Source organism: Trifolium pratense, linkage group LG3, assembly GCF_020283565.1.
Source record: "Trifolium pratense cultivar HEN17-A07 linkage group LG3, ARS_RC_1.1, whole genome shotgun sequence".
In the NCBI taxonomy this organism is placed as follows: domain Eukaryota; kingdom Viridiplantae; phylum Streptophyta; class Magnoliopsida; order Fabales; family Fabaceae; genus Trifolium; species Trifolium pratense.
Window position 1 is genome coordinate 45,124,137 of NC_060061.1, and position 24,575 is coordinate 45,148,711.

The 24,575-nt window shown below is 34.1% G+C and overlaps 2 protein-coding genes, 1 long non-coding RNA gene and 1 pseudogene across 4 annotated transcripts; 1 reads left to right on the plus strand and 3 right to left on the minus strand.

Annotated features, from left to right (window-relative positions):
• Positions 1-668: 668 nt before the first annotated feature.
• Positions 669-6,829, plus strand: LOC123918906 (kinesin-like protein KIN-12F). Of its 2 annotated transcripts, XM_045971082.1 has the most exons (16): positions 775-1,031; positions 1,117-1,239; positions 1,805-1,888; positions 2,013-2,138; positions 2,232-2,291; positions 2,403-2,456; positions 2,565-2,657; positions 2,838-2,933; positions 3,012-3,136; positions 3,437-3,586; positions 3,884-4,007; positions 4,093-4,899; positions 4,984-5,082; positions 5,159-5,473; positions 5,504-5,977; positions 6,147-6,829. In XM_045971082.1, the coding sequence occupies exons 1-16, from the start codon at positions 810-812 to the stop codon at positions 6,396-6,398; spliced, it is 3,204 nt and encodes a 1,067-aa protein (XP_045827038.1). In that variant the 5' UTR covers positions 775-809; the 3' UTR covers positions 6,399-6,829. The 2 variants fall into 2 exon arrangements, with proteins under 2 accessions (XP_045827037.1, XP_045827038.1); XM_045971081.1 differs by having other exon boundaries at positions 669-1,031; positions 5,159-5,977.
• Positions 6,830-7,066: 237 nt separating this feature from the next.
• LOC123915215 lies at positions 7,067-10,261 on the minus strand (annotated as a pseudogene).
• A 4,467-nt stretch (positions 10,262-14,728) lies between these two features.
• On the minus strand, positions 14,729-15,500 carry LOC123918916. The gene is made up of 2 exons (XR_006812990.1): positions 15,238-15,500; positions 14,729-14,783 (listed from the first exon to the last, which is right to left on the minus strand). It is a non-coding gene; the product is annotated as an uncharacterized LOC123918916 (long non-coding RNA).
• A 4,759-nt stretch (positions 15,501-20,259) lies between these two features.
• Positions 20,260-23,548, minus strand: LOC123918913. Its single transcript, XM_045971089.1, has 4 exons — positions 23,233-23,548; positions 21,321-21,449; positions 20,992-21,176; positions 20,260-20,856 (listed from the first exon to the last, which is right to left on the minus strand). The coding sequence occupies exons 1-4, from the start codon at positions 23,449-23,451 to the stop codon at positions 20,460-20,462; spliced, it is 930 nt and encodes a 309-aa protein (XP_045827045.1). The 5' UTR covers positions 23,452-23,548; the 3' UTR covers positions 20,260-20,459.
• Between the last annotated feature and the right edge of the window lie 1,027 nt (positions 23,549-24,575).

A 24,575-nucleotide genomic window follows, 5' to 3' on the forward strand; every position in this document is an offset into this window, starting at 1 on the left:
TTTTTTTATCCTCTGCGCAAATTTTCTAAAATATCAAAATAACCTTTTGTCACCAAACTTCGTACAAGATAAAATTTGTTTAATATCGTAAATATTAGTCTTGTGTTTTCTCTCCTAGATTGTTCAATTCAGTACATAGATTTTGCACATCAAACATATCATTTATTTTTTTGTCAAATAGCCTAGTAACTAGAAATTTCACCCTTAAAGTGGAGAAGTGGAATGACCGGAATTCGAACCCCGACTCCCTGCATATATAATGCAATGTCCTGCCAAACTGAGCTAAGTTTACGGGACCATTTAAATACTAGTTTTTATTTTTTATGTGAAAATTTGCTTGTAATTTTTTTTTGAATTTTCATTTTTTTAAATTTATTTGGTCAAATTATCTAGTAACTATTTATTTATTTGGTAAAATAATTTAGTGACTATAATAAGGAGATTCAAACTCAAGTATTACGTTCCTACATCCAACCAACTAAGCCCACAATTTTTTTTATTAAATTTAATTTATTTGTGAGGAACAAAAACATTATCAAACTTCCTTCAAAAAAAAAAAAAAACATTATCAAACTTAGCTAAACTTTGTTTATTAAACTTTATTTTATGTATTTAGATAGAAACAATATTTATTTTTTGACTAAAAAAAGAACAAATTTAGAATTTCAAATAAAACTTTCATAACGTTCATCTCACTTCAACAGCTGCAAAAACACTCTTCTTCTTCCTCTTCCCTCTCTTTCCAACGTTTGAATCTCTCTCTCTCTCTCTCTCTCTCTCTCTCTCTCTCTCTCTCTCTCTCTCTAACAATGAACATGAAGCAAAAGAACAACAACAACGTAGATAATGGTTTCTTCGGAACCTTCACTTCCACTTCAATCAAAAACCTTCTTCCAATTTCATCCTTCCGCAAAACCATTTCTTCAAACCCAAAATCCAATCTTGAAAACATTCCCCCAATCAATTCAAACATACCCAAAATTCAACCAAACCCTAAAACCCCATTTTCTCATAACAACCCTCATGTCAAGGCAAGTTCAAATTTTTAGTTTCCAATTTAGTTTCATTTCAATTTTCAATGTCCAATTTATACTGATTTGTGTTGTTTTCGAACAGGTTGTGGTGAGAATTAGACCTAAAGAGGGTGATTGTGTAATTAACAAGGTTTCTTCTGATGCTTTGTGTGTTGGTGATAGACAGTTCAATTTTGATCAAGTTTTTTATGCTGACTCAAATCAGGTAGTAGATAGAGAACTTAGCTTAGATTTACAGTGTGTGTGTGTGTGTGTATAATTGAGATCTTCAATGATTTTTACATGATTTTGAGTAAAGGGCATGGTTATTAATTCGAGATTCAAATTGTGAATTCCGAATTGTGAATCGGATCTTATTATGAATAGTAAATTAACTTACTGATAAAAATGGCATTTTTCAGTAAGAAAAAACAATAGCAAACCTACAAGCTTCATTAGAATGAATCAATTGAGGAAAAATGCAGTTGGCTAGACTAAGTTTAGTTTGTGAATTCATCATAGTGAATCGGGATTCAAAATAAAGTTGATGTCCAAAATCGATACAACATAGAGATTGATATCAATCAGGTCCAATTTTGTATTGAATTGAGATAGGACTTAGATGTTTCGTAAGATATTGATAACCATGGTAAAGGGTAATTGGAAATTTATTGAATTTGCTGTTAAAATGAAGTAATAAGTAAATTGATTCATTTGGTTTAATTTTGTTGCTTCATATACATCAGAGAAGATCAACCATTAATGTGATTTATGGGCTGTTGTTTGTTCAGGAAGATGTTTTTCAGTCAGTGGGTGTTCCCTTGGTTCGAAATGCTTTAGCTGGTTACAATACTTCAATTCTGTCATATGGCCAGGTACATTTGATGCATTGCTTGATGTATTTTTGAATTTTCTAGTGAACAAATGGGTGGCATTTTTTATGAAATATTAAGGTTAATGGTTATCTCCCCCTCCACTTGTACCGTACTTTTTTGCTAGTCTGGAAGCGGAAAGACTTATACAATGTGGGGTCCGCCGAGTGCCATGGCTGAGGATCCTTCGCGTAATAGCCACGAGGGAATTGCTCCTCGGATCTTCCAATTGTTATTCTCTGAGCTTGAAAGAGTATGTAGTACTTCCTACATTAATTGTTAATGTTAGTAAATTTATTTATGCATTATGGTTTTTTAAATTTATTAATGCTTTTTGCTAAATTAGGAGAGACTTGTGTCGGACCAGAAGCAGTTCACATATAAATGCCGTTGTTCTTTTCTTGAGGTAAGTTTGAACTTGAATTTCATTACAAAGCTCCCAAATGTAGTAGTGAGCTTGTCCCTTAGAGTTGCTAATGCATATTTCTGCTCTTTTTTTCCCCTTGTTTTGTAACAGATATATAACGATCAAATTGGGAATTTACTCAATCCAAGTCAGAGGAATCTTGAGGTAGGTGTTTACTGCCATCTTTTGTGGTACAATTTTAATAAGTACCTTTGGCATTTTTCACATATATTAAGAAAAGTACCTTTGGTATTGGTCCGTATTGTATTGCAGATGAAGGATGACTCCAAAAATGGACTATATGTTGAGAATCTGATTGAGGAATATGTCACATGCTACGATGACGTGGCACAAATTCTGATTAAGGTAGAGAAGAATCCATGTATTTACTGTTGAAAGTCAGACTTCTCTGTGCTACTTATAAGAAGCTGAATACTTGTTTATGTTAGCTGATGTATTTTTCAACCAATTGTATGCATTTGCCTTTGTTTTTTTGTTTAATTTATTTGTTCAAATCTTGATCAGCTATATTGATTCGTGCTGCAGGGACTTTCAAGCAGAAAAATTGGAGCAACAAGCTTAAATTTTAATAGCTCTAGATCACATATCATTTTCACTTTTGTCATTGAGTCTTTGTGTAAGGTAATGCCATTTTTTATAACAATTCTACCTAACTATGGTTATGACGCTAAATATGATTTTCATCAACTGATGCTTCAGGGGACCACAAAGGGTTTCAGTAGTTTAAAAGCTAGCAGAATCAGCCTTATTGATCTTGCCGGATTGGATGTGGGTAGTGTTGACGATGGAAGAAGACATGTACAGAAATCATTATCTCAGCTTGGGTAAGATGCCATGACTAAATGACTTCTTAGTTTGTATTTATATATCTTCTACTACAACCTATTTCAATGGGTTTGTCAATAGGTTCAAACCTAGAAGTAATGCATTATCTTAGTTTACTATGTCAAACTGTTACTTGGCTAGTCATATATAAGTATCTTTTTTGTTCTTCTTTGAAATTGAAGAGTAGTGTCCTGCTACCTGTGAATTAGTTGCTTATATCACTACTCACTAGTTAATAACCATGTACATGACCATGATTGTTTTCTATTTGTAATGAGTGTTATATTTGATTGGTGTAGGCATTTAGTGGATGCTCTTGCTGACAAATCCCTGTCTGGAGAAAATGAAGAAATTCCACCAAGAAACTCATCTTTAACTCAATTGCTACAAGAATCACTTGGTGGAAATGCCAAACTCTCAGCAATATGTTCCATCTCCCCTGATAACAAGTACTACATCCGTCACTTTTTATAAGTACCTTTGGCGTTTTTCGCATCTATTAAGAAAAGTTATTAGTGTAATTAATGTGTATATGTGTTACTAAATTATGAAATTGCCCTTTGTGATATGTGTTAAATTCTGTCTTTCCATCTTCCAAGACAAATTACTAAATTGCCCTTCTAATAAATGTATCTATTACAGACAAAGGTAGTATTTACCTAGATCAAAGAGCATAATTTGTTTGTCTATGGAGTAATAGGAAAGTGTTGAGTTCTAGCGATAAAGATTCAGCTTTTTGATTGTAGGAACATTGATGAAACACTCTGCACACTCAGATTTGGGGAGAAAGTAAGATCCGTCAGAAACAATCCAATTATTAATGTTATAAAGGAGGCCGACGATTTGAGTGGTAAAATCCGACACTTGAAGGTAAACTCCTGAACTTTTACTTGAAACAGATTTAGAAGGATTAGACTGATCACCGATGCAAGTCTGTGTTTTTTCTTTGGTTCAGGAAGAACTTGTTAGAGTAAAGGCTGGTGATGCTCATAGCTCAGTTGGGGGTAACAATGGATGCTTCCAAGGACATAATGTGCGGGAAAGCCTTAATCAGTTGAGAGTCAACTTAAACCGTTCTCTACTCCTATCTAACTTAGATAATAATACCGATAAAGCTGTAAATGTCGGCGAGGATGACATAAGGCAATTACGCCAGCAAATTGATGAATATAGTTCATGTGAAGGGAATCTGAAATACATTTCTGTCAGTGAAGATCATGTCCAGTTTGATTCTTTTGATGAAAATTATGATGATGCAGACACAACCATAGGTGAAGAAAATTCTGTTGGTGATAGCATTTCAGTCATTTCATGCAGCAAATCTCCAATACTTAACGGACCAGAGTTGTCCGAGTCTCCAAAATTCAGCAAGAACCAAAGGAAAAGCGTGGCTTTTTCATCGAGTTATCTAGGAAGTAGGAACAACATTTCAGATAGTTCAACTTTTGGGAATGACCTTTCAGGAAAATCAGTTAAACAGGGTGAGCATATGCAGACTTCATTACAGTTAGGCAAAGTTGAGTCCTTGGCAGAAAGTCTGCAGAAGGGATTACAGATAATTGATTATCACCAACAGAACTCCGCATTGAACAAATCTTCAAGTTCCTTCTCCTTTGGCCGTTTAACTTTGACACCTTGTCCAGAAATCAACAAGGTTGAACCTTATGATCAAACAATACAGCATAACATTTCTAGTGATGAAGTCACTTCCTCATTCCTTTGTGCAACTTGTTGCACAGATTTAACAGATGAAGCTCCAAAGGTACGTTTCTACTTAATCTCTACAAATTTCTCTTTTAAAAGTGCTTTTCTATTGACGTTATTTTTCCTTTTTTCTCTCTTAAAGCATTTGGAAAATGTATTGGAAAAAAGCAAGATGAGAGAGAAGGAGCTTGAGAATGTTTGTAAGGAGCAAGCAGCAAGAATTGAGCAACTAAATCAATTGGTATTAAAATTCAGCCTTCCTGATTTATGTTTGCGATTGGTTTTTACATTTACTGACAATGTGGATTTGTCTCCAGGTTGAGAAATTGAAAGGAGAGAATAATCTGAACTCTGTCTCAGGCACTTCCGCAAATGGTGACACACCATATATCATAGAGGAAAAATGTGAAATTAAAGAAGTCCAAGAAGAGTTAGCTCAGAGAGACATCTTTTCTGATTCAACTGAGAAGGAGTCACTTCTCTTGGAAATTCAGAGTCTAAGGAGAAAGCTCCAATTATATAATGATGGATCAGTCAAAATGTCTACAGACAAACTTCGATCTTCTTTGATGTCTAGATCCATGCAACTGCAAAAAAGTGGTATATTTTCTCGTGATAGTAGTAATGAGGATCTGGAAAATGAAAGACAGAGATGGACAGAAATGGAAAGTGATTGGATTTGCCTTACTGATGAACTTAGAGCTGACCTTGAGTCGTACCGCCGGCGTGCAGAGAAGTTGGAAACTGAATTGGATTTAGAGAAGAAAGGCACAGAAGAGATGGATGATGCACTAAAAAGAGCTGTTAATGGTCATGCTAGAATGGTAGAACACTATTCCGATCTCCAAGAAAAATACAACAACTTGGCTTGTAAGCATGATGCTATGATGGAAGGGATAGCAGAGGTGAAGAAGGCAGTGGCAAAAGCCTCGAAAAAAGGTAAAGCACGCTTTGCCAAATCTCTTTCTGCTGAGCTTTCTGCCTTGAGGTTGGAAAGGGAAAGGGAGTCGAAATTATTGAAAAAGGAGAACCAGTGTTTGAAAATTCAACTTCGAGACACTGCTGAGGCTGTTCAAGCTGCCGGGGAACTACTTGTTAGACTAAGAGAAGCTGAACAAGCAGCATCTGTTGCAGAGGTAAATTATATCTTACAAAGAGGATCTTCAATCAACGCATCATAATATGCGCGTGTTAATTTTGATTCATTATATTGCCGAAAGTATATTCCGTTGAGAATATTCAATAAATTTTCTATTGAATGTTTCTGATTCATTTTTTTATTATTACATTTCTTATGTTATACAGGAAAACTTTGCAAATGTGCGACGAGATAATGAAGAGTTAAAAATGCAAGTGGAGAAGCTGAATAGAAAACACAAGACAGAGATTAATACCATGAAGCAGTACCTTACAGAGAGCAAATTGCCAGAGTCTGCATTGAAGCCACTGTATCAAGAGAATTCTGACACAACACACAATGATACAACTTCTTCCTATGCTTATGATGATCAAGCATGGAGAGCAGAATTCGGAGCTATATATCAGGACCATTACTAATTCACGTTGTTAGTATGATTAGCAAATGATCAGTTTGACATCTGATATTGTTCATAAGATCATACTACAACCACCAGTTTGTCTGGAAGTCGATCCTGCTTGGATCGAAAGGAACCCGTAAAAGTAATTTTTAAGTTGTGATCTATCAATCAGCACTGTCTATGGGAATTTTAACTCTGTGTGATGTATACTAATACTATAAGGTAATATAGTAGTACCATTGAATTCTTTTTACCACCTTGAATTTTCTTGTGTAAGTAAAGCTTTCTTCTTAGAAATGCTACAACTACAAGATGTGAACAGAAAGTTCTGATTTTTTTCTGATTCAGTGAGTAAGGAGTGATTACAAATCATATATATGCATGTAATCCAATTTAGTAATTACTAGAGTTGAACATATCATATCTAATCATATGCAATTCGTCCTTCTACTATCTTGTCTTCTCCCCTTTGTCTTTGTTGCAATTATGAAGTTCTATGTTATACGCCTTGTCTAAGTGAAAGCATTATATAAGCAACTAAATTACAGGAATATTTTTTTGTCCTTATTTCAAAATGAAGTACATTTTTATTCATGAAAGAGAAATTATCATAACATGATGCAAACATTATATTTTACAAAGGAATCAAATATCAAAAAGCAAAATGTCTCGAATCACTTTCATTTGTCAAGAGATTTCATGATGCTCTTTTTTTGAAGATTGAATCACCAAAGCAGAAACTTAAATATGCAATGTAATCTTTGTTAAAGGCAGCAAGGAGAATCTGAATTAGCACCATGTGTTCCTACATATTCAAAGCACAAATATTATCAATAATATAGAGCATTACAAAGGAGAGACTGTTATTTATTTATTTTTTGACAAAAAGGAGACTGTTATTAATTATATATAAAAGGAAACAAGTTTAATTTTGATTCATTGTCAGTGCTAAATATTTTACTCTGTCAACAAATCACAATCAACCATACATTTAACTTTAGAAGTTGTCAAACATTTTTAATGATATGATGAATATGATTGAGTGACAATAATTTTTTTTATACCGGCAGTGTATATATTCAAACTGAAAAAACACATACCTTTAATTATCAAACAAGTTACACATTTTCTGGTGCCCAACTTCTATCAACTATTCCTACAAATGGAACGGTCTCTATGATCCATTGTTGTTGTCCTCTAACACGATCAACACTTTGCTCAAATTCGTCAGGCATGTTTATAATATGACAAAGTTGAAGCTTTGGCAAGTTGTAGACACCAGAAGGTACCTCCATCAGTTGAGAAGACAATGCTCCTTCACCAATTTTGATGGAATTCAAATTATACAACCTCCTAAGTACTAGTTGCTTGAGGCTCTTAAAACCTTTATCAGGAAAATGTAAATTTTCACTTTCATATGCACAATAGAGCATACTAAGGTACAACAAATTTGGAAGATCTTTCAATGATTTCAATGGATCATGTGTTAACATGGAGTTTGAGAAGGACAACTTAACAAGGTTTTGAAGCTCTCTAATCCAATATGGAAACCTCTCTAACTTCCCTACAAGGCGAAACTTCTGAAGTTTATGTAATGATACATCAAAATCCAAATCAATGACTTCATGTTCATTTATTGCAGCAATGTAAAGTTTCTCCAAATGTTGCTTCTCACTAATTGAAGAACATATAGCTCTTGTGTATTCCTTCTTAACATTAGTCAACCCCAACATTTTTAACTGCTTCAGCCTCTCAAGTTCTGTAATCAGGTTGACTCCACCATGATCTGCTTCGACTTCGCGTAGTGTCTGTAGGGAAGCTATGTCTCCAATTCCATGATTCATTTGAATTCCATATCCAACACCTTTAAACATATCATAAGCTAGAAGGTGTCTTAACTTTGTAAGCTTATTAATCTCTTTTGGTATCTCACACACCAAAGTCCGCCTTAAATCTAAGGTCTCTAGGTTGTGAAGCTTACCAATAGATCCAGGAAGATTCCTTACTTTTGTATTTCTAAAGCTTAAATATCTCAAATGGAATAAATCCCCTAAATTTTTTGGAACGTAATGATGCAGTGCAACATCTTCAAAATCAAGTACTTTTAGTAAATTGTACTTCGAAGGGATACTTGTTACAAAGGAATCTGGTAACTCTTCATTTCGGAAAACATGCAGTGACCGAATGTTCGAGCATTCAGCATTTCTTGACTGTAAAGTGCTGGAACTGGATGATATTGTTAGGCGACGAGTCATCCAACCTAGAACTGATTGGTCATCATTTTCTCGAGCAAAGTGGCAAAAAACTAGATCCTGAATTTTATCAAGGATCATTTGTCGTATTAAATCATGAACACGACAACTTCTATTTTTTCCATTACTTGCAAAAGAAGATACATGAACCAAACTTCTTCCACTGTTTTTCCTGGTTCCTCTTTGACAAATCCCTCAGCTACCCATTGCTTAATTAGTCTCATGGTGTTAACTTCACAGTCCTCGGGATATATTCCGAAGTATAAGAAGCATTTTTTGAGAGTGTAAGGTAAATCATGAAAACTAAAGCCTAAAATCTTTGTTACAACATTTAAACGGGATTGTTGTCCAAGCCTCAACTTAAATTTTCACTATAACATTCCCATTCAAGTGAATCTCTTTCTTTAGTAGATAAATGACCACCAATAGCCCACAATTGCTAGCGGCAAACCCTTACACTTCTCAACAATTTCAGAAGCTACATTCATAAGATTTTCAGGACACAGTCCATTCAAGTCAAAGAATGCCTTCTTAGAAAAAAGCTCCAAAGATATTCATGATTCAAAGGTCTCAACTCATGCACTTGAACCAAAGAAGATCTCCTGCAAGATGTGGCAACATTGATCTTTCTAGTTGTGATTAGTATCCTACTTCCTTTTTTACTATCAATCAAACAATATTCAAACTCATTCCAAAAGTTTCCATCCCACGCATCATCAAACAAGATGAAATACCTTTTATTTTGCAAGAAGCACCTTACTTCATCAATCAACGAATCTCGATCCATTTCAGAAATACTTGGAGGAGGATTGTCCCCTTTTTGTTTGTAAAACTTTTGCAACATGTCCCTCAACAACCCATCAACCGTGTATGATTGAGACACTGTGATCCATAGACGACAAACACCAAAGTGTCCAATGACTTTCTCGCTATCAAAAACTTTCTTGGCAAGAGTTGTTTTACCTTGCCCTCCCATTTCCACCACAGATACGACAGTGCGCTCTTCTCTCCCCCTTACCAACCAACTAATCAAGTCTTCTCTCGGGGCTTCAAACTCCACAACTTCTTCAATGTAAAATGGAGCCTTTCTAAGGTTATTCAGTGTTGTTTTTCGATTTGCTGCAGAACTACTCGATCCTTCACTCGGAAAAGATTGAATTTGAAAACCATGACCTTTTCCAGTAGTATCCTCCATTGCATTAACTAGTGACTTAACATTCTGAATCTTGTAAGCTATTTGTAGACGAGCACTCATGGTTTTGAGAAAGTCGCCGGTCTTGGGAAGTAAAGCTGCACATCCAGGATCATGAGGTTGTTCTCCCTCACATATGATATATTCATCAATGACATCTTGTATGCGAAAACAGGTTCTCTTAGCTGTTTGACCTTTGCTAATTTGATTCCACCATGTGTGTTATCTTCTTCAGCTTCTGCCATTCTATCTGCACAGTTGATGAATTCTTCAATTTCTTTTAGTTCATTTTTCATTTCTGCAACTTCTTTGGGGACACCTCTTATCATATTGGTTGCTTCCTTTAACAGTGGAAACAAATGAATCACGAGCTATCGGAAGCAACTGATAACGAGCAAAAGAAAGCACAGTGTCACACGTCTCTCCATCTCCTTGTCGATTTCAATCTCGTTATCGACAGCGGTTCTTTGCAAAACAGATTTTTGCTTCAACTTTTGCCCGTTCTCCCCAAGCTCAGGAGAGTAACCAGAGCTACCATGGACGTCACCATCCTCCCTCCCCTTAGTCGGCGATCGAACATGTTTTGAAAGTTCTTTGATATAACGCTTGATCATGTCAGTGTTACATACATCCATGCTATCAAGACAGATGTTGAGGTTCTAAAATAATAAAATGATTTACTTAGTTTTTTTTTTTTTTTTGATAAACAAAAATTAAATTATAAGGAGTACAAGGGGTACCCAATCCTTACAATTCTTATAGCAACCATTACATGCTAATAATGCAATTTAAAGGATCCTTACACCAATCTGAAAAAACACAAGAAGACTTACTAGCTATTTTACCTATAAACCAAAACCATGAAATATAAATAATCTTGTCTTCTAAGGCTTTCCAATTAATAGCTTATCCTCTAAAAACCACATTGTTACGCGCACGCCATGTACACCAAGTGGTGGCCAACCAAATAACGTGACGAGCTTTTTCATATTTCTTATTTTTCAATTCTACATATTTACTTAGTTCTTTTTCAATTCTACATATTTACTTATAAAGACACAAAAATGGATTGAATGAAAACACACAAAAATGATTTACTTTGTTCTTTTTGGATGCTACGTATTCATTTATAAAGACACACAAAAATGGATTCAACGAAAACAACTTTTGATAAACAGATTTGTACCTCTATAGCATCCATTATGTCCCTGAGAGTGATGTCTGTCGTAGATCCAGCATGTGCAATATCTTCAGTAACATGAATCCTCACGCTCATAAACCACCTGTAACAAAAGTTTATTAAAATTTGTGAAACTCGTGATATTTCAAAAAGATGACCTTGATTAATCACTAGAACTTTTGATTTAATCGCTAGAACCTTTGATTTAATTACTAGAACTTATTATACGGCCATTACATTGTCATCCATAGGTTCAGTTGAGGAAATATGCATGACCAAGCCAGTACCATCGTTTTGAGGGTGGATGCTACACAAACACTTTTTTTTTTTTTGAGGGTTGAGAGCTTTCAATAACCCACAAATACATTACCGAGACTTAAAAACTTTGGTACAATCTCCTTGTCAGAAGACATAGCTGAAGGATCCAAAGTGAATAAAAGAACAATTAGTAAAGAAACTTTTGTTCGCACCGAGACACAACCAAAGAGGGCGAACAAACACGTAGGGTATTTATCAAATCCAGTGAATGAGGATGATCTCACAAAAGCTAACGATGATAGTCAAACTTACCAACCATTCAACAGTGACTACCGGAGACGTGGCAATGACAAGGTAAAAAACATTTGCATGATTAAGTAATGAATGTAAATTAGCATGTAGATAGTACATAAAAGTTTGCTTGATGTTTAATGTTATATTTACAAATTTAAATTATTGATGAAGGGCACAACACTGAGAAGTGCAACGACAATGCCGAGAAGACTGAGTTTTACAACGACAATGCCGAGAAGGCTGAGTTTTACACCTAGTGAATGCTCAATGTAACAACCCAATATTTTACATATGCTTGATTTTCTTAATCTATTATTTGTTCAACTATTTATTTTGTATATAAAGAATTTAGATTTAATTATTTGATAAGCACCTTAATTTTATTTATTTTCATTTTAACTATTTATTGAGTATATGTAATTTGACAAATTTATATTGCGACTATAATTAAAAGGTTATTCTTTACATTGACTTATTCTTATCACTTGATGATTCATTAATTAATTGAGTAATCATTTTTATACTTATCATTCGGTGATTTGTTTTATTTGAAGCAATTGTCAATTTATTGTCAATTGAGTAATCATTTTTATACTTATCATTTGGTGATTTGTTTTAAATGTTTTCTCTATGAGCTACATATTGATCCCATTGATCAATGAAATTTACGGAGCAATTCACTTTGGGAAAGCACACTGCAATAAGCTACATCTCATCCATTGATTAAATCCGGCCGTTAAAATTTTTGTTGTGTATCGGTGCGAGACTGATTTTGCCTGCGCACCGTAGTCGGATCATATTATTCAATTATAAAATTTGATAAATCAAACCGATATACTAAATCTAAGAAGTTACAACCCTGTTATTTAATCATTGAAAATTAGTAACAGAGTCTTATAATTATGGACGGAGCCGGAGGCAACAATAGATCAAAATAAAAGTTTTGACTAAGTTGTGTAATCATGTGTGGGGTGCGTTGGGTATAGGGCGGGTATAAGTGCATTAAATGTGAGTGTTAGTTTTGATTGATTTAATGCTTTCAATTGCATACTTAACTAAGCATAGTAGGGAAAAATGCTACTTGACTTTATAACACAAAAGAAGGAGCAGAGCAAACCATAGTACTATATCTGTTATTCATCGTTTCCACCAGCTTTTCTTCTTCCATCCTCCAACAATGGATCTCAACAACAAATACATTCTGGTCTCCAGCCCTGCAAGAGGAAGCAATTCGTAAATTCATAACCAACTTTAACTTTCATTTACACGATTTAAAGTTGATAACTTTATCTATATTCCATGATATTAATAAAGAAAAATGTGTTTGTGTAGCATCCACCCTCAAAACGATGGTACCGGCTCGGTCATGCATATTTCCTCAACTGAGCCTATGGATGACAATGTAATGGCTGTATAATAAGTTCTAGTAATTAAATCAAAGGTTCTAGCAATTAAATCAAAAGTTCTAATGATTAATCAAGGTCGTGTTTATGAAATATCACGAGTTTCACAAATTTTAATAAACTTTTGTTACAGGTGGTTCATGAGCGTGGGGTTCATGTTACTGAAGATGTTGCACATGCTGGATCTACGACAGACATCACTCTCAGGGATATAATGGATGCTATAGAGGTACAAATCTGTTTTATCAAAAGTTGTTTTCGTTGAATCCATTTTTGTGTGTATTTATAAATAAATACGTAACATCCAAAAAGAACAAAGTAAATCATTTTTGTGTGTTTTCATTCAATCCATTTTTGTGTCTTTATAAGTAAATATGTAGAATAAAAAAGAACTAAGTAAATCATTTTATTATTTTAGAACTTCAACATCCGTCTTGATAGCATGGATGTATGTAACACTGACATGATCAAGCATTATATCAAAGATCTTTCAAAACATGTTGTTCGATCACCGACTAAGGGGAGGGAGGATGGTGATGTCCACAGTAGCTCTGGTTACTCTCCTGAGCTTGGGGGAGAATGGGCAAAAGCTGAAGCAAAAATTTGTTTTGCAAAGAACCGCTGTCGATAACGAGATCGAAATCGACAAGGAGATGGAGAGACTTAAAAACTCTGGTACAATCTCCTTGTCAGAAGACATAGCTGAAGGATCCAAAGTGAAGAAAAAAACAATTAGTAAAGAATCTTTTGTTCGCACCGAGACACAACCAAAGAGGGCGAACAAACGCGTAGGGTATTTTTCAAATCCAGTGAATGAGGATGATCTCGCGAAAGCTAACAATGATAGTCAAACTTACCAACCATTCAACAGTGACTACCGGAGATGTGGCAATGACAAGGTAAAAAACATTTGCATGATTAAGTAATGAATGTAAATTAGCATGTAGATAGTACATAAAAATTTGCTTGATGTTTAATGTTATATTTACAAATTTAAATTGTTGATGAAGGGAACAACACTAAGAAGTGCAACGACGATGCCGAGAAGACTGAGTTTTACACCTGATGAATGCTCAATGTAACAACCCAATATTTTACATACTTGATTTTCTTAATCTATTATTTGTTCAACTATTTATTTTGTATATAAAGAATTTAGATTTAATTATTTGATAAGCACCTTAATTTTATTTATTTTCATTTTAACTATTTATTGAGTATATGTAATTTGACAAATTTATATGCGACTATAATTAAAAGGTTATTCTTTACATTGACTTATTCTTATCACTTGATGATTCATTAATTAATTGAGTAATCATTTTTATACTTATCATTCGGTGATTTGTTTTATTTGAAACAATTGTCAATTTATTGGCTATAGGAATATATAACATTAGATTAGATTTAGAGATAAATCTTCCCTTGGCCTTCTGATCGTGTGTCTTGCAAAGTTGACTTTCAATCCAATGTTTACTCCAATACTATGTTGAATCATTCATTGTCACAATTCATTACAATTAATTCTATGATTCTCTCATTATCTCCCTAATCATATTTTTATTTCTTACACACATTCATATCCGTCTTTTTATTCCATCTAAAATATATTCTCTAAGTTCCCCAAGTAATCGTCTCTCGGTACCGACAATTGTTCTTAGTACAACCATTAGTCTCAAAGAAACAATAAGTACTCGATCGTTCGGTTGACCGTAGGATATCGAGAGTCAGCATCGTTGAAAGGAAGTTCTTCAAGTAAGGGTTTTATTCCCATACATTCATGCTACTTTTTCCTGTCACAATGTTCGTTCCATCCCATCCAAACCTTGTCACAATAAGCTAGTAACATTAGTCCAGTGACACCAAGTTAAGATAATAAAAAAGTAGTAATTTTATATCGAAAACAACACTTTGACTCTGTTCGGTAAAAAATAGTGGATGATTAATAAGCTAACTTATAGCGGATGAGTTTATGGTGGATAACTTATAAGTATGAAATGACATAAAAAATAAATATTTAATTAATATTTAATTTTTTCAAGTAAGATTGTACGGGTAAAATTGGGAGAAAATATGATAAGCGATAGGTTATAAGCTACTTGAAATAGCGTTTGGAAAATAAACTATAAACTAGTAAAATAAGCTATAAACTCTTTAAAAAATTGTTACTAAATAGAACTTATAAGTTATAAGCTCAATATTTCGCCTTACTAAACAAAACAGAGTCTTTAAAAACAAAGTTTGAAATAGATTTAGAATAGATTTACTATTTAGTGTACCTTTTTTGCTGATGAAGAACAGGATGAAGATGAATTGGTAGATTCAGATTTTTTTTTTTTTTTCTTTCTTTCTAATAGCGCAGGGGCACAGCGATAAATACAGTGGAAAGAAGATTGATTGATGGCTCATCACAGAGCAGAAAACTTTTTCTCTTAGCCTTGGGAGTATACAAGCCATCAATACACTGTCTACCAAATCTCCTCTGTGGGATACGTTGCAGCAGTAAACCCAATCCTTTGTTGGACTTTGTAATTAAAATTCAAATTAACAGCAAAAGGACCATCATAACAAAGTACTATAATTAATAGACTAATGGTTCACCGTGATCAAGTGATATAACGAATACGAATTTTATAAAAAAAAAATTGTTGGATTGAAAGTTTATATCATATAGATAATCCATAAAAAAATTAGAAAAATTAAAAATCATTTGATATGTTATTGAGATCCATCAAGATTTCGGTATTTAATAAACTGTTAATCTTGTGACAATATCCTATAATTTGTATCATTGTGGAATATAACAATATTTAATAATATTGGGTCTCTATTTATTTAGAATATAATATTTAAAACTTTGTTAAAATATAAATGATATTGTTTTCTTTCTTGTAAACTTTATTAAATTATTTTTTTATTATTAAAGTTATTGTCCGTGTGTGATTTTTGTAATAAAAATGTGTCAAGAAACGCATAAATAATAACAATATTTTTTTTTGTCCGCTAGTTCAAATAAATTATATTACATTTTTTCGCGCGCCCTATTTTTACTTATGTGTGCTACCTACAAATTTTCCGCACGCTTATTTTTACTCATACTCGCGCGCCCTATTTTAACACATCCGCTGCCGACAAATTTCTTGCGCGCTCTATTTTTACTCACTTACTAGTCCACTACTTACAAATTTCTCGCGCGCCCTAAATATAATGTGTAGTAACTTATCGTACGTCCTATTTTTACTCATTCGCTACCGATAAATTTCTTGCGTGCCTTTTTTTATCGCACCCCCTATAAAAGCACAGTTGTTTAGCTAATATGTGTATGTGCAGTACAAACTTAAGTGTTTGTTTAGCTATTTGTGGTGAGGCGATTAGCTAGATGCTACGCTGTTTATCTTGCTTTACCTAATACCTATCATATATTTGGGTTGTAACACTTATGTTTCGATTTGAGTATTTTAAACTGTTTAGGACATTGCTAATATTTATGTCTTTTGGAACTTAATATGATTATGGATTATTATGTAAGTGATGTACTTTTGGAGATCTATATGTGATCTATGATGTACTTAAAAATATTTTTTTAAAAAAATTTCTTAAAAGTTTGATTCCGCTAATGGCCATACGATCCTGTTGACCTGGATGAATCCAGATGGAATATGGCACGTTTTATCGAAAGTAATTAAGATGGAGGGTCCAGATTGCTAGTCAACCTTGTGTGTATGGGAATAACACCGATTGAAATCCATTCAATCATCTTCGCTAAAAGAACAACAATCCATTCAATCTGATAGAACCCTGTGTGCATTCTTCGACAGCGTGATCGGAACCCTACGTTAACCCTAGGGTGTGCAACTGCACACCCTCAAATTTGATAAATGCACCTATATATTATACTTCATTTATTTTTGCACCCCTGAAAAATTGGCGTTGCACCCTACACTGCACCCTTCCTCATTATTATCACTCTCATTTGAACCATTAAGCTATGGCAATGAAAGATGAAACACATTGCACATTTGAACTATATATATATATTTACCACACTATAATTTAAATATTTATATTTTATTTTACTTTTGACTAAATTTATGTTTTAAATTACTGTTATACATAATTTTAGTTCTAATAAAATTAAAGAATTTTAGTTTTGGTTCATAATATTAAAATTAAAATGAACATAAATTAGTCATTATGGACTAAAAAAATAACCGAACAAAATTTAGGAATGAAAAACATGAGATTTTTCATAAGGACGAAAAAATTTGCACCCCCTGACCTAGAGTCCTGGATCCGCCACTGATTGGAACGACGGCCTGCAAAACGAAAGCGGGTTGAGGCAGCGGGTCAAATTTGTGATATGGGTTTTGGATTTGTGAATCGGGTACTGATTTGCTTAAGAAATAAATGATTAACAGGTGTCAAGGATGTGATTAATCTAATGGTTAAAATTGAGTCAAAGTTATGTCACATAATCTGATCCCTCATAAAAACCAGTAAACTGATTTGAACTCTAGACTGACTGATTTGCAAATTGCTATCACAGAAAGCAAGCATGGGAAAGGAAAACAAAATTATTAGACTGACTGATCTGATACCTCCGTCCTACTTTTTCATTTGCCTTTTTATAATGTGTATTTTGCCCTTTTAATGCAAATGAATTCATTTTTCAAGTTTTGAACTCACAAATGTTTTAATTAAGTGTCATGCTAAACAGTGCTCTCGGGCACTCAGCCATACTGTTTGAGTAGCACAACTGGTTGCTGCTATATATTCTGCTTCTGCCGTAGAAAGTGCGACAACTGGTTGTTTCTTTGAAGACCACGAAATTGCTCCAGTACCCAGATGAAATGCATACCCTGGCGTGCTTTTTCTTGTTTCTAAATCTCCAGCCCAATCACTATTGGTATATCCAACAAGCTTCACATCACTATTACTACCATAAAATATTCCTTCGGTCAGAGTACCTTTGATGTAACGAAGAATCCGCTTAGCTCCTTGTAAGTGACTAACACGCAGCTCCTCCATGTATCTACTGAGCAAACCAACTCCATATACTATATCTGGCCTTGTTGCTGTCAAATATCTCAAACTTCCAATCAAACTTTTATAATAAGTTGAATCTACTCTTTTTCCATCATTCTTTCTTGTCAGCTTCAACTTTTCTTCAACTGGCGTGGAAATTGGCTTTGAATGCTCCATCTTGAATTTCTTCAAAATATTAGTTGCATACTTTTTCTGAGAAATAAATATCCCATCATTTTGTTGAACGACCTCAATGCAGAGGAAATAGGACATTAGGCCCAAGTCTGTCATTTCAAATCGTCTAATCATAGCCTCCCTGAATTCTGCAATCATCTTTGAATTATTTCCGGTGAAGATTAAATCATCAACGTAAAGGCATACAATAAGAACATCTCCGGGATCAATGAATTTGATATAGAGTGTGTGCTCAAACGGACATCTCTGAAAACCATTCTGCAGAAAATAAGAATCAATCTTCTTGTACCATGCTCTCGGTGCCTGCTTCAAGCCATACAATGCTTTCTTTAATCTATAGACTTTATCTTCTTTTCCTCGAACTACATAACCTGCATACTGCTCAACATACACTTCTTCTTCCAAAGTACCATTAAGAAATGCAGACTTAACATCCATTTGATGTATTTTCCAATTATTTTAAGCTGAGAGTGAAATAAGCATGCGAATTGTATCTAACCTTGCAACAGGAGCAAATACCTCAAAATAATCAATACCTGGTTTTTGTTTGTAGCCTTTAGCCACCAACCTCGCTTTGAAGCGATCAATCTCACCACTAGGTTTGTACTTCGTTTTGTACACCCACTTCACTCCAATAGGCCTTTTGTTTGCTGGTAATTCTGTCAGCTCCCATGTTTTATTTTTCTCAATTGCATTGATTTCTTCATCCATTGCTTTTATCCAATTTTCATCACCCGAGGCTTCTTCAAAATTCAATGGCTCACAATCTGCAAATAAAGCAAAGTTGATAATCTCTTCATCCGATGGGTCGTTATCGTTCCCCAAAACACAATCTTGCAGTCTGGCTAGTAATCTCCGCTGCCTTTGTAGTCTATTAGATGTTTCTGGCTCATCGGGTGTTGGATCTACATGTTCAGTCTCTTGCTCGTTCTCCTCTTCGAAATCATTTGATGTTACTACCGGCTCTTTTTGTGACTTTGAGGACAAATTCCACATTCCTCCTTCATCAAAAGTCACATCTCGACTGATAATCACCTTCTTTGTCTCTGGGTTGTAAAGTTTGTAGGCTTTTGAGTTTGGACTATATCCAAAAAAGATACATCTTTCACCTTTATCATCTAACTTCTTTCTGAGTTGATCAGGTACGTGAGCATATGCTATACATCCAAAAACTCTGAGGTGCCGGATCGAAGGTCTTCTTCCACTCCATGCTTCTTCGGGAGTCTTTTCTCGAACAGTTTTTCTTGGACACCTATTCAAAATATATATTGCGGTAGCAACTGCTTCTGCCCAAAATTCTTTCGGTATTTGTTTTGCTTTGAGCATGCATCTCACCATATCCATGATTGTCCTAGTATCTATGGTTTCTGTTATTTAATGGTGAGATGATTGATGAGGAGATAAACTATCTCATATGTCATTCAAGTTCTCAATATAGTGTTAAGTCCATGGGAGAGGAAGACATTTTTGCTCTGTCACTCATATATATTGAGCAACTTGAAATCTTTCAAAGTTACACAAGATAAAATACTTTTTGTTTGGTTGAGAAAAAAAGACAATTCTTTAAACTTTTATTATTGAAAATGGTGATATGTTGTCCACATTTTTTGATTCCTTTGTTAATGATGAGTTTTGTTTGATTGTAAGTTGTAATTAATTTACATTCATCTCCACCATTCCAACATATATTGAGGCCTAAGATGAATTTTAAGGATAGTTAAAGTCATAATATAGTATTTTAGTAAACTTATTGTATTTTTGACTTAAAATTTAAGATCAATTATTTAATTATTGAGGTAGTTTTCTTAACATTTACTTTTCAATCAATAATATAGTCAATTCATTAAATCTGTGGAGACAATGTTTATTTTAAATAAAGATTTTATTAGTTTTAGTTAAAACATAATAGAATGCAGAATGATACCTTCTGGTTAAGTAATTTCTTTTAAACCATGACGCTACTGCCTTGGTCGCCAAGCCGTTGGGCCGCCAATATTGTTGTGCTTGTTAGGACTTTGAACTAAGAATTGTCAATGTGAGCACACACGCCGCGCGCACACACACTTTAACCACTATTCATATAACACTTTATAGATAACTCATTTCCTTTAATCACTATTCATATTACAGTATGTGACTATGGAAAGAATCTGAAGTTTTTATGCAATTAGCAGTAGCACTTGCTACTACTACACATGTCAAAATTCAACCATAAGGCTTGGTTTTATTACAACAATTTAGGTATCTACAGTTCAAGCTTTGTTGAGAAAGACAATAATTATCAAAAGGGTGAATCATGTGCGCTATGCAATTTAGTTTCATTCTTTTGACTTGCGTCACCGGAAGAAGTGCGGTAGAAATCTTCCAGGTAAGCTAAAGCTTCTGAGTTGTTGTTACAAACCTTCCACAGTGATGCAACCTCTCCTTTAGAGACAGTTCCCCAATCCTCACAAACATCTAAAAAGTCGAGCAGTTTTGAATAAAACAAATCGTAGTTCATCAACAGGAAGGGAACAGGAAGCTTTGATCCAATCCGTTCTAGCTGAATTAATGCCAGCATCTCGAACACCTCATCTAGAGTACCAATCCCACCTGGAAGAGCAACAACAGCAGTTTTATCGAATGAATTGTTCCTCACTACAGCATCAACCAGCCCGTGCTTCCTTGCAGAGAAAAACCTGAACTTAAACACAGTGTGAGCAGTCAAATTTATTTTGGATCACCAATTTGAATGTAACGATATGATCATGGGTTGTACACGGGTTGGGTCAGGTTTGACGAAAAAACATGCGAAACCAAGGGTGGTGGATCACCTGCAAGTAAGGTAATTTTCTGATGGTAAGTATGGATGAAAGTTGGATGCTGTCCATTCTCCAGCTTCTTTTCCTATCTTGAATCCACCAACCGGTTTCTCCGCTAGCAAAGCGCCTTGAGTAACAGCGTCCATTAGTCCTGGTCCAGCCCCTGACCATGTAGTGCAGTCCAAAAGATTTGCTATCTGCGAAGAAACTTCAGGAGAAAAAAAATAAGAATAACTTATAAAGAACTTTTTCACTGTCTCAATTGTTTGTGCCAGGAAAAACATTATTGGTTAATAAAAAGTATGAGTTCATAACAGAAGCTATTGTAAGAATTTACTTGCCTCTTTAGCCAATTCTTGTGCTTGCACATAATGTGAATGGCCCGAGCCCATCCTAGAAGAACCTAGATATACAACTCCTCTTCCTATTCTGTTTATGAGTTCATAACATTGTTTGATCTCTTCTTTAACCTGCAATGTAATATAAATAAAAGAAAAAACTGAGAACTAAATAATTATTTGTATATAGTTAGATGCAATCATGCAAAGGAATTGGTTAGATAGAACTCCCCGCAGAAAGAATTTTCTAGAGAACCGATGTTATAAGGTCAATTACGAGCAAAGTTTTGAGCTATGATTTCGTTTTCGCTTCCTTTAGTGTTGTTGAATATCGGCCATGGCAGATTGTTTGACACCTGCCATGGCCAATTTGCAAAGGTATGGCATTCTATGGTGCTTTAAAATGGCGGATTTTTGGCTTTTCTCCATGTCCGCCATCAGCGACCAAAAACATTGCTCAAAACTAAATATAATACACCCTAGGTCCCGTAACACTGTCCATCATAAATTGCATCTTGCATTGCTGAAAAAAACTTCACCAAAATTCCAAATGTGGTTTATCCATGGCATTGACTATCATCAATACCACCAAGTGCAATGTAAAAAAAGCACAACATGAAAATGAAAATAAATTTCAGAAACAATACATTTCATAGCATAAAATTATCATATGAATCCTAGAAGCCCGTAACTATTTCAAGCCCTATTAAAAGAAATTAAGTTTCACAACTAATCAATAAGAAATGAACCCTTGTATAAATGTGTCTTATCTTAGGTTACTCTATAAATAATTTTAGCAGATATCAGTTCCCACTAGAGGGAAGATTATATGTAAGATTTCTAGACAGGATGAAGATTTGTGTTTATATACACAACTTCTAATTAAATATTATCATATGAGTACGATTTTTCAAAAATTAGGTCCAAGATAAGGTGAAGAAAAATGCTAAAGTCTCGTCACAAATTGGCCATCTCATTAAAATTCACCAACTATTATCATTTCTAGCTTCCACAAAAGAAACCTCAGCAAAGACCCCACTATCATCTTCACAGATTTTGATTGCAACTACTTCCTCAACGATCTAAGTTCAATTGCACAACCTTACTCATTACAATGCCAAAACCCACACACTATTTTGTCACTTGTTTCAGCTTCCCTAACCGAAAATCTTAACACATGCACACTAACTAAAAAAAAAAAGAATATCCACTGCAAATGTAATCAGGGATGGGGTGTTAGCTATATTGTTCATTTCTGTTTTCTTTTCTTTAATTCATTCAATATAGGTACTAGTTTACATCATATACATATCCTTTGCAAGGTTTTAATTAACAACAATTGTGATCGTGTTGCAATTCTTGGTATTACAGAGAATTACAGGCAAATATAGTTGGTGCAGACTCAGTGGTGGTTGCAGCTTAACTTAGGAGACATAAAAAATCATTACGGTGCTGCCATCACGGTGAAGGAGCTTTATTCATTCAAAACCCTATTTCAATGCACTAAAAGTTAAAACACAATATAGCTAACAGTTTAGTTTACATTGATTTCGCCTCCAAAATTGATTCTACTTGAAACTAGAAATTGTAGCTTCTCATTCTAGAATTGATTTTTACACTCAAATTTATTGTTCAACACACTTTTATATAAATGTATTGAAACATAAATCACTTTACCTTCAACTCAATTTTAGTCGAAATCAATTTTACAGAACCCATTCACTCAAAATCAATTTTTTCTCACCGCAGAACCAAACATACACGCAGCTAGCTACTCTTGAGTCAGTCCAACAAAACACAAACAAATGGGTTTCCACATTCACAATTCTCATCACACATAAGCAAAAAAGTAGTAATCTTTTTAGCAACTGTATGAAAAAAAATATAATTATAAAAATGGGTGTGTTAGTGTTACCTCATTTGGGCTCTTTCTCTCATCGAACTCAATTGATTCTTGCTTGCTAACAAAAATTGCTGTGTGATTGGTCTTTTGGTTTGAGAGGTTGAAACCGACGCTGTTCTTGTGTTGTGTTTTGCAGAATAATAATTTGGAGTTGATTAATCTACTGGTTTGATTATGAGTGGCTCTGAGCACAATATCTGAACCAAATGAAACTGTTAAAGAGAATCCCATAGTTGATATTCTCGAAAGGGTCAAACAATGTTACTTTACAAGGTTTGTGTCTTCTTCTGTGAACTCAGACAACACATGAATCATACTGAGGTTTTGGAGAAAGTAGGCATAATTAGTGTATTGGTCCCTTAAATCATACTGAGGTTTTGGAGAAAGTAGGCATAATTAATGTATTGGTCCGTTAAAGATATTTTAGATTTTACAATGGTCTCTTAAAGGTAAAAAGGTCCGGATTGGTCCCTTAAAGAAAAAAAAAAGGCCCGAATTGATCCCTTAAAGACATATAAGTTTGCCATATTGATCATTTTTGTTAAATTTTAACTCCAAATATAAAAAAAAATTCCAATTGTTAAAATTTTAAAAATTAATAAGGTTTTTGGTGGACCGCTTAGACTTAACGACATCCACAATTCAGTCAACTAAAACTAACGTTTTTTGTGAAAAATTGACGGAAAGGACCAATGTGAGAAGCGGATGTGTCTTTAAGGGACCAATCCGGACCTTTTTTTCTTTAAGGGACCATTGTAAAACCTAAAATGTCTTTAAGGGACCAATAAACTAATTAAGCCGAGAAAGTATATGTTTGCAATAACAAGGTTGTTTTATTTTATATTTTCTCTTTAGTCACTTCATTATCTTTTATACCTCTAAATATTCCAATTTTGTAATTGATAAAAATTTCGGTTCGCAGAAACTGAAGTTTTTTCTAATTCAAATTCAGGAAAAATTCGGTTAATAGAAACCGGATTTTTTTTTCAAGGCAAAAAAAATTCGGATCGTAAAAACCGAAATTTTTATTGAAGGGCAAAAAAGTAAAATCCAAAGGGAAAAAAGAACCATGAGAACCTAAAGAGAAAACATTGAATTTTTTTTCTTCATTTTCTAATGGGCTTTTATTAATTGAAGGTCCATTGAGATTTGGGGCTCATGTTGGCCCATGCTGAATAACCCAGATTTTTTTTGTATCTAAGATGGTTTGGAAGATACAATTTGAAAACGCTTAATTTTAGAACGTACGTTCTAAAATTAGTTAATTTTAGATTGTAACTTCCGAAATATAAAAAATTGAAAATAAAAAGACCATTTCGGAACGTAAGTTCCGAAATTAGTTAATTTCGAATTCT